Source organism: Solanum verrucosum, unplaced genomic scaffold (assembly GCF_900185275.1).
Source record: "Solanum verrucosum unplaced genomic scaffold, falcon-dt-bn FXZP01000038.1, whole genome shotgun sequence".
Classification (NCBI taxonomy): domain Eukaryota; kingdom Viridiplantae; phylum Streptophyta; class Magnoliopsida; order Solanales; family Solanaceae; genus Solanum; species Solanum verrucosum.
In genome coordinates, this window is record NW_026020564.1 from 2,261,259 (window position 1) to 2,272,052 (window position 10,794).

At 35.2% G+C, this 10,794-nt stretch overlaps 1 protein-coding gene across 2 annotated transcripts; it reads right to left on the minus strand.

The window, feature by feature from the left end:
• Positions 1-244: 244 nt before the first annotated feature.
• LOC125810223 (histone-lysine N-methyltransferase CLF) lies at positions 245-9,640 on the minus strand. Of its 2 annotated transcripts, none has more exons than XM_049489725.1 (17): positions 9,402-9,640; positions 7,891-7,992; positions 7,379-7,704; positions 6,151-6,312; positions 5,447-5,531; positions 5,147-5,290; positions 4,951-4,998; positions 4,787-4,858; positions 3,896-4,614; positions 2,517-2,673; positions 2,180-2,400; positions 1,852-1,983; positions 1,542-1,632; positions 1,335-1,382; positions 1,128-1,256; positions 792-869; positions 245-712 (listed from the first exon to the last, which is right to left on the minus strand). In XM_049489725.1, the coding sequence occupies exons 1-17, from the start codon at positions 9,462-9,464 to the stop codon at positions 521-523; spliced, it is 2,769 nt and encodes a 922-aa protein (XP_049345682.1). In that variant the 5' UTR covers positions 9,465-9,640; the 3' UTR covers positions 245-520. The 2 variants fall into 2 exon arrangements, with proteins under 2 accessions (XP_049345682.1, XP_049345683.1); XM_049489726.1 differs by having other exon boundaries at positions 3,896-4,515; positions 9,402-9,614.
• Positions 9,641-10,794: the final 1,154 nt, after the last annotated feature.

Genomic DNA, 10,794 nt, shown 5'->3' on the forward strand with positions numbered 1-10,794 from the left:
CCTTAGAACCTAGTACCTAAACTTGCTAGTCGAAAAGAGATCTTCACCTTTAGGGGCCATTGAGGCATGAGGATGTAAAAGTAAACCAGTATTGAATTTCGCCAGTTTCCCTTGTACTGGTATATGCTCTCATCCAGGTCTTATGCAATAGAACAAAAATTACTATAACAGCACAAGACGATCAATAAATTTCATGGATGATAGACATCTTAATTCCCCCAAGATACGATATTCCAAGATGATTTTGGGAAAATAATTGATCAATGTGCATTCTCTGTTACATGAAAAACAATGTTTGATGAAGCTACTCAGCCTATAATCATTTTCCCACTTGAATATACTTCGAAGCTGATAATGGCCTAGTCCAAAACAAAGAAAGTCTATAATCAGTTAACATGGAGATTGCAATGGCCTCTCCAGGAATGGAATGATTAGAAGCTCTATCTGGTGGTCATCAATGATGAGTTGCACAAAAGAATGAGAACTAACGGATCAAAAAATCAGTTAAATGGACACTCAATTATGTATGCTTCCTAGCACGACCACTTGAAGGAGCAGCATCCTCTTTCCTAGTACCAGATGCCTCGGGCTTCCTTGCCCAGGCAGGTGCACTGTCTGGCTCATAACGATAATCGTAAAAGAGTTCCTCTCCAGCGCAAATTCTTTCATTAGCAAAGATACCAACTCTGTGATCTCCAGCCACCATCATGACCTGTCAAAAGAGTTATATCAGCAATAAATAAACGGGAATTCTAACATGACCTGTAATTTTTTTATGTAAATTTAACTACCTTAGCATAGCAATTTGGAACAGGAGAATGGTTTGCAAATTTTAGTTTGTCACCCTTCCGGTGTGCATCAAGCACAAACTGCAGCGGACAAAAAGATATGTGATTCATATGACACAGTGGATGAGACCGTTAATTTGAAGGACTAAATACAAAGAGCAGAGTATAGAGGGTGTCATGTCTCATGCCTGATAATTAAGACTGAAGAGAAATGTAGATTTTTCACAATCACAAGTCTTTGCAGAAGGAAAAAAGACAAGTGATTCATATGACATAGTTAATGAGAGTTTTTGGGACTAAATACAAATAGCAGAGTATAGAGGTATTCATATCTCATACCTGATCATTAAGATTGAAGAGAAATGAAGAATTTTCACGATCATAAATCTTGCCACGCTTGTCAGCTTCACGGTGTGAAATTAATTCACCTGTGTACTCCCCAAGGTATTCATGTTTTCCAACAGTATTCTGAAATTAATGCTTAAAGTTAGGCCCAAAGAAACATGTTTCTGCTTATATGTATCCCCATCAATTGTCAGATCTTACCTTCAAGAAAGCCCCCCAGCCAGAAACATCAGATCTTCCAAGAAGTACCTGTAGACGAACATAATGCATCATCATCAGCCTAGAGTTGCCAAATTAGGAAAGAGGCATTCTTTTTAAACAGACTAAAAAGGAAAGTAAGACAAACATATTACTTGTCTACGTGGTAAACCTTCACCAATTTCAAGAAGAAATAACAAATATAAGTACCTTTTGTTGCTGTTTGAGAAGTAGTTTCATATTCCTGCATTCATGACTATCACCTCTTTGCAGAGGAACCCCAAGCGTACCATCACCACAACTGGGAAATCCAAATAACAGGCACATGAATTGTTTGAGGAAAAAAAAAAAGATCGAGTGCTAAAATTAAGTTCGTTCACTTTGGTAAAGGTGAGATTTGAGGGGTAAAGCCACGACAACTTTCCACTAGAAGGACAAGATGATTAGCAAGTACTAAGAAGTTACAACTTCCGGGAACTAGAAAGCAACAGAAAATAACAGCATGACTAATGGAGCGCACCTGATCCAACAATTTCGACAAACATCAGGATCACATTCCCTGCCAGCAGCAAAGCAAGGGCATTGACGGCTCCTACACTGACTTTTGGCACAATGACAACCACGAAACCTGTTCTTGCAACCCTTTGGGCATCTACGAAACAAGAATAGCAAAGCATTCAAGGATCACTAGCTAATCAAAGCATTAAATCAGTGATTGAAACGTGTATGGCAAAAGAAACTGAGTCTTGCCTCATGGCATCTCATAGCAATCTCTTTTTTTTATATGTAAAAAGCAAATGTTAAATGAGAAAATCTCATATAATTTCAAGAAAAAAATGATGGCTTACCCACAGTATTTTTCACAGCAGGTCCCATTTACAATGCAGGAACACTCCTTTCCACAAGGGCCTTGACAGCCACATGGATTAAACTGCCGACAGGGTTGGTCCTTCCTCTCAGAAATCCGTTTCCTAATTGCATGGTATCCAGTGGATTTCCACGTGTATTTTAATCGGCGAACTTTGCCTCTTCTACGCAAAAATCTGGATCTTCTTCGAGGTTCATTACCCTAAAATATATCATGAAACTTTTAACACAACAGGATTTAACTAAGTGGGCTATGATTCAACTTCCCTTACCAAGAGAACATAAAGCAAAATATAAATAATAAAAGCAAACACTGACCATGATTTCCTGACCATCACCATTGGAACCACCTTCAAGAATGCCATCCATCCCATCACCTGTGCCTGAGAATAACTTATTCCCGGAATTGTTCATGTACTGGAAAACCTCCCAGCATGTCTTCAAACCATTCATGAGGTTTCGAGCGATCAAACAGCTGTATAACAAATAAAGTTCATAAGTAAGGTCAACAATCAAAGGTGTGATAATACAAATGACAAAGGCACTCAAATTTATCATTCAAAGGAAAAAGTTTAGTATTCGTGACCGATGAAACACAAAAGAGTTCCTCAATAGGTTTTCTCGGTCAGTGGTTTGAACAACTCAACTGAATTTTTATTATTACAAAGCTTTTAGGCTGTCTCAGTTCATCTTAATAAGTCTGGACCAATCCTGATTTCCTAAGGGCCTGTTTGGAAAGTCATCCTAGTAATTGAATTCGGTGTAATTGGGTGTAATTACATTGTCTATCATGCTTGGTTGGGCCATGATACTTGGTCAGCAGGTAATTGGATGTAATTAGCAGGTGGTAATTACACTCTCCAATTTCCATGGTGAATTGCTGGTAGTGTAATTACCAGTTGATTACTTTTTAATTTCTTCTTTTTGTTTCTATTTTTATTTTTTTTGTTTCAATTTAATTTTAGTTCTATTAGTTTGAATTCCTTTTTATTTTTATTATTCTAAAAATATTTTTTATTTTATATTATTTATATTTCATTTCCTTCTCATACTCACCCCTTCATCTTGTGATTCGATGCTATTTTTCGTATTATCTATTTATTCAATGTTTATACTTTATATATTTTCATTACAATACCCTAGGATAAATTTACATTCTCTCTCATTTAAGGATGGCAAGTTAGCGACATATCAAAAAAAAAAAAAAAAGGATTGCAATTTAGTGACAAGAGCTTGCTTTATACTTTGAGCAGTCAAAAATCTTGGTGCACACTTTTATCGGTGGCAACCATAACAGGCCAAGTTGGACAGGTACTCGTATGATGGGTAATGCAGATAGTCTTCCTACTGACTACCATCAGGATCAAACCAATCCATAACAGTTAACTGCATTTTCATTGTGGGATTGGAATCCACAGCATCAAAAAAGCAATCCAAGCCAGCATGTCTTTTTTTCTGTATTGGACAATGGTGTTATCCAGACCAACTTGTGTAAAGCAAAAGGCTAGCACAAGGCATGTAACTAAAATGCAGTGCATCATTTTCATTTTTAGTCAGAAGGCAAGAGATGAGCCAGTGAATAACTTCACATCTTATAATACCAAACACCAAAAACTTATATGAAATGCACCACATATACAGAAGCCAAATAAGCAAGAGCAGAGATATAGCAAATCAAAGTTTTGGAGTTTACCGACCTGCTTCTACCGAACATTTCTAGACCCTTTTCAAAGAGAGCCTTTTCAATGGGTCTCCAAGATTTAGTACCATCTATTTCTTGTTTGCAGTTATTCTCACCCACATATTCATTTTTCCCCAATGTGTCATCATAATTTGTCACAGGTTTTGCACTGGAAACTTCCATCAATTTGCAACCAAAAGCCTTGCCTTGCAAAGAATTTTTACTGTCCAAAACCGGAGAGTTTTTCCTCCTAGACCTTTTAGCACTATGACATTGTGCTTTTTGTGAAGATGGACTCGCATCTTCGTTTTCCTTCCGTGAAATAGAGTGAAGATTCAAATCTTTGAAACCTAGACTTTCACTTGCAACAGAGTCAGATTCTAATACTGCCATTTTCTTCTGTCTTTTCTTAATGGCAACTAGAACATGTTCAGCTATTCGCTTGCTGTTCCTTTTGTTGCTGCCATCTTTATTGTCAGATTTGCTTTTTGATGGAGATGAAGAGCGCTCATTAGAAGTGATATCATTTACGGGTCTAATATCTGAATCACTGCTCTCAGAGATGTTTTTTGCATTTGGAGCACCTTCACCTTTTGAACACTTCGATCTTCTTGATACATGCTTCCTACCTGGCATCTGAGTATTATTAGCAACATCAGATGGCAGAATGGATTTTTCTCCATGACTAGCACACTGAGGAGAGATCACTGTAGCATTACTTTCGAACTTTTTGGCCTAGGTAAATAAAACAAAATAAGATTTGGAGGTAGTTGGTCCAAAAAGTGGTACAAAAACCAGAACAGATACCTAATTTGAAATGCTAGTATTTTTTACATAAGAAAAAAAGCAGGACGCTGAATTGATCCTCAATCTACAGACATTGTACAATAGAAGAGAAGACAGATACCAGGCTGAAGCAATTTGGTCCACAGGGCTCCATATCTGCATTGGAGCAGTACCATGGTAATTGTTTTTCCGCCTAATTAATGTAAAAAGACATCATAAGCATCCCATTTCGAGTACACACAGTTCCAAGGTAATGAAACATCTGTCGGAAGACCAATAACGTACAGGAAATATAAGATCCTGTGAACATCCATGTAATCTACAATCAAAGACCTGCCAGTGTGGGCAAAATGAGGAGAACATATTACAAGTAGTTAGTGGTAGTAAACAAAACACCAGCGAGATAGAAGATTTGATCTAACATATAATGTGGTGGTCTGGCAGACAAAAAGTAAAGAGAAATAACCAAAGATATACTCACAAGACATCGACGACAAAATAGATTATCAAAAGAATCCAGAGCAGCATCAAGATCTTTGGCAAGATATAAATCTAAAGAACTTTCAGTGAACTCATTCTTTGAAGTGCCTGCATCATCTTCCTTAACAAGACCTTCATATCTTGCCTGTATAAATGTTTGATGGTGTTTTATCTCTGTAAAGTCAGCAAAAACCAAAAAATGGGAAACAGCTGGACCAGAGTTCGCACTATGACCAGTTTTCTATTAGATAATAATGGGCACTAATAGTAAAGTAAAAAAATATCAAAACCACGTGTGTACCTTCACTTCACTAGGTTTTCTAGACAAGCACTGTCCTAGCAAATCCAACACAATATCGGACAAGCCAACTTCTTTGATAGTCATTCTGTGAATAAGCAGATAAAGATACATTATCTTGACCATTGCATTTGTGACATAAAAACAGCTTTACATTCAGAGGTACTCAAAAACAAGATTTAGCTTACGATTAAGTATATCCTAAAGAACAGAGCAACACATCGGAAAAAGAAAAAAAAGTAGAGATAATTACAGTCCAATGCCTTTGGATGATCTAGTTTACAAAATAGCCAGCAAATGTATAGGTTTTGTATATTTAAGTATAAATATACATATAATATACAGAATTAGTATATACATTCTGTATATTTGGGCTAGCGCCGCTAATTAAGTTTGGCTGAAGGGACAAGTATGAAAGAAGCCCAAAAAAATAACCATAGCATACGTAACAGATGCATCTTTCCAATGGGGATATTGAACAACATTGGGGGGGAATATTGATCCAATTCTCTAGTACTAACCCCCTTATGGTCCACCCCAATGGACTAGCTAAAGAATGATTACTCCTTCAGAGAAAAACATGACACCCACTGTTTTTCTTGAAACTAAAAAAAATAAAATAAGTTTTCCCTGAAAAAGCTTCTCTTTTTACCAGAAGACAACTACTAAAGGAAAAAATTGAATTCAAGTAGCTTAATTATACCAACCGCAGCATATAATCTTCGGACTCTGCAAACACCTTCTTTTCTTCTTCTTCTTCAAGTACTTCCTCATCACTATCACTACAAATTAAAGTTTCCCCACCATTCTGGTCATAATAAATTCTTCTACGACCAACCACAGATTGATCCTCTGTCATTCTCTGATTTCTGCAAAACTCATAGTAGGACCAGAAAAATAAAATTACAAGAATACAACTGCAAATAGCTATAATTAACACTTCGACACTACACCAATCAAAATGTGATGTTACTGGAAATTTAACATTTAGGGTCAATTTCCTGGCTCTGGACAGCATCTATAAAAAATAAGAAAATGAAATATCTAGACATTCGTCACAGCCCTAAAGCCGAAAACCATTACAATAATCCACATAAAGAAAAGAATCAATTTTTTCCATCCTGACTTCTGGGAGGCAACTTCCAAGAAAAGAGGGACTGTACAAACTACTATGTGAAACAAGGATATATTAACAAAGTTGATGTGCGGAAGGCAACATGGAAGTCGACACCACTTTGTCCCTTCTGGAGTATATGGAAGAAATTGAACAGGAGATTTCTTCTTAACTGTGAGAATGATGTAGGAAGCATTAAAAGATCCTTTTTATTTCACTTGTGTTTTTGGTAATAAAGAGAAAATAGCATGTTGTATGGATAGCTGATAAAACTTGGTGGAAGATAGCGTATCACTCAAGCAGAATTGCAAAGCTTGTACATAATTTTGGACACCAAACATGGTGTTCATTAATGATTCTTTTATTTGTAAGAAAAGAAAAGTTCTTTGTGAAGAGGGAGGAAACAAATCTAACACAAGAATCAACTAAATCTACTACTGCATCGAAGTTGATCAATACGCCTATCGGAAAATTAATCATAAAGAAGTCCTGAAGTATACAATATTAAAGTATTAGCTAAAGATCATACAAGAGATTAAGATCAAAGCTGCTATAGACTATAAATTAAGAGGATATGGGGTCTGTATTGCTGTCACTACAGAATACAGACATTGGTTAAAAATTTCCTATTCTTGGTATGAGATTAACAGCTAACAAGCAAATCAAAGACGAGAAATAATGATTAATAGCTATTCTCAATACATGTACAGTTTTAGAGGAACCTTTACTTATATAGCGGGGGTGCATGAAACCACAAGCTGTTAAGGATGCAAATATTAAACTTCAACAGCAGATGTGAACTTTGTGAAGACATAACATACCTATCCAAAAATATCCATGAAGTATATGGAGGGATGCGTTTTACTTCTGGAAGTTTAATGGGCCGTACGGCATTCTTGACTGCAATACTTGATCCTAAAAGAATTGCAGAAGTGGCGTATCCATCATCTTCAGAGCTATTACTATCATCATCTGCATTACTGGTATCAATGCCATTTTGCATATCAAGTGCATCCTTTTGTCTTTTCGATAGTAGATCAATTCTTCCATCAGCATCAAAAATTTCAAGACATTTTCTCTCTGTTGCCAAATTATAAAGATCCTTTGTCAAATTCTCCAACTTTTGTGTATTTCCTTCTACCCTTTTCTGAGACGAGAAGAACACAGGTCTCATTAGTTGTCAAACATAGTAAAGTTACCTTTAATCAAAATTCAGGTTAATTTTTTTGAGACAAATTAACCTGAATTTTGATTAAAGGTAACTTTACTATAATCAAAATTCAGGTTAATTGTTGGGCAGAATGCAGAACAAACTGAAATACAGAAAGAGCACCTTAATATAATCAGCACGTTCAGAAGCAATTCTTCTCTTCAAAGATTCAATAACTGATAGTACTTCATCAGGTTCTACAGTTGCTTCTTCAGGAGAAACAATCTGTCAAGAAAATAACAGCCCAAAATACTTATAATAATAATCTTCCAATTTTACAATAACAACAACAACAACAATGCCTCATTTGCATACGAGCGGTGATTCCTCAATAGCTATTCCACTTAATTTGGACACGGGCCTTTTCAATTTTATATTCACAAAAATGGAAAATGGAATTATTGGTAGCAAGAGAATTGACAATTAACACACCCAAGGATGTGGCCTAGTGGTCAATGAAGTGATTGAGAACCATGAGGCCTCGGGTCCAATATCCAGCGGAGACAAAAAAAACTAAGTGATTCTTCTCATATGTTAAGTCTTGGTGGACAGAGTTACTTGGTACCTGTTGTTGATGGGAGATGGTAGGTATCCCGTGGAATCAGTCGAGGTACGCGAAAGCTAGCCCGAACAACACGGTCATTAAAAAAAAGAATTAACAATTAACAAATACTCAAATGTAGATTAGATAAATGTTTTCCCTTCCTCAAAATTTGAAATGAGAGCCTCCCATGTGTGACATAGTCAATAAATGGGTACATCTAGAGGGGGCCAAGGGTGTTCACCCTAACCCAATCGGCAAAAAATTACACCATCTATATAAGGTAATTTTTAAAAAATTTCCATATATATATATATATATATATAGATTGAATCCCCTGAACATAAGAGTAGAGGTTGGCTTAGTGTTTTAGGAATTCAAAATTCACCTTGAGGTTCCAAGTTCAATTCTCAAACACTGCACATTCATTTTTCGAACCCTCTCAGTAAAAATCATTGATCCGCCACTGTTCATATTACCTACTTGGAACTGATTTCTAATGTCTTTGACATTTAATTTCTCAAAAACAAGGTAGATGTACATTGAATTTGTTAAATTATGGAAAGAAGCTCATATTATCTCTATGAACAAAAAAATTCCATTGAGGGTACAAGAATCCTGCAAGATTCACAATTATACTACACAACCAAAACTCTGAATTAGCCATGAACTTCCATAGTACAGCAGTGTCTCCATTAGAACATCAAACTTTTTACAACATATGAAACAAATTCACCCCTCAACTTGATCAAAAACATAGCTGGCAATACATTTTTTTTCATTTCATAAGCCTAGCTGGCAAAAGTTCACCATTTTTCCTTTGAGAAAATTAACAAAGAACAAGTAAAAAATTAAATCTTCCCATCTATACTTATAAAAACAATCCAGCTATGTTCCATCAATACGAGTTGACTAAACCTGGAGCTAAAGGAGCTATAGAAATACAATGTAGGTGTTAATTCACCATAAAAGTTACAAAAATCAATAATCATACAAAATAAATTGATAGATCTTTCGTAAATTCAGTGTAACATTAGAAAATAATCAAATGTATTTGAAGAAACCATTAAACTACAGAATATACTGGACTTACCGAAAGATCATTTAAACGTTGTGTTTGAGAATCCGACAGGGAGTTATCGGACGCCGGCGACATTGCCGGTGTCAAGATCGATCCAGCAACGGAGCTCCGGTAGGGATCGGATTTTGACGGTGCGGGTTAAAACCCTAGGTTTGGGAGGGAGGGGCCGACAGAGAAAGTATTGGGTATATCTCTTTCTTCTTTTTCTTTTCTTTTTTTCCTGTTCAGACTTTTCGGTTGGAACATTTATTAAATTATTTTAAAGTGAAGATTTTGCTAAATACTATAAAGAAATATGTTTGGCTCTTAATTCTATGTTTTCCTATTTATGACAGCTTTAGTTCTCTTTTGTCACTATTACTTACTACCAACTACTCTATTTTGAATTTTTTCAAATGTAGAATTTTCATACCTTATGTTTCTTTGGTCTTTGCTAAAGCAGTGAACAAATAAAATATGAAAATTACTTTTAGTTTATTAGACTAATATAAGTAAAAGAGAACAAATAAGTGTAATGGATCAATCTTTTCGAATCCGATACGTAACGAGTTACTATCCTCTCTTAAACAAAATGTTTTTTCTTTAAAAGGAAGGATATATTATGAAATTCAAAAGCATCATAATATTTTAGAAATAAAATGAAACAAATTATAGTCTAAAATTTTGTTTAACTATTAAGGAGCGCTTATGAAAATCTGAATACAAGAAATTGAGCAATACAACCCTAACGAAAAATAAAAAATAAGTAAAAGATAATGTGAGTTGTCACTATGACACATGGTTGGGTTATTTTAGTTAGAACTAGAATTTGATCTCGATCAAACTAAATTATCGATAATTCGCAATACCACTATTTATAAGATCTACACAAAGTAATCAGTGGGTATCGTGAGCCTAAGCACAGTGAAATTATCACCGTGCTCCTCTGTCTTACCCCCACAAAGCAAGTTTATCAAAATAATATATGAGATTGAAAAACATTGTATATAACAATACAATAATATAAACATATAATACAAGTAGCACCAACATGTAATATCAAACTAAAATCAACAACAATTGTTGGGGCTTCATGGATTGGGGTACTAGATCTAATAATCCAACCATGAGCCCTTGCATATACATGTGAAATCCGTGAAACCTAATTAAATATATGAGTTTTCACGAATAGTAGGTAATCGGTAGATCTAAATCCTTGTGTCTTTGTGGATATTAGAATATATTAGATTTAACCGTTTGATATTGATTTCCACTCAAATACTAGCATGTATAATTTGTATAAGAAATCATATATCAAATAAATAATATGTGAAATCAAATTAATCAAATCTCTCTTTCTTTATATATATAGCAAGGCAACTATTGTAAAAAGAATCACTTCTAAATCATGCTTCATGAAGTCTTA

Coding starts and splice junctions, on each gene's coding strand:
- LOC125810223 (XM_049489725.1), bottom strand. CDS start 9,464: ATGTCGCCGGCGTCCGATAACTCCCTGTCGGATTCTCAAACACAACGT. Junction 2,401..2,516: donor GTGATGGTCAGGAAATCATG/GTCAGTGTTTGC, acceptor GATATATTTTAG/GGTAATGAACCTCGAAGAAG. Junction 1,257..1,334: donor GCTGGGGGGCTTTCTTGAAG/GTAAGATCTGAC, acceptor CATTAATTTCAG/AATACTGTTGGAAAACATGA.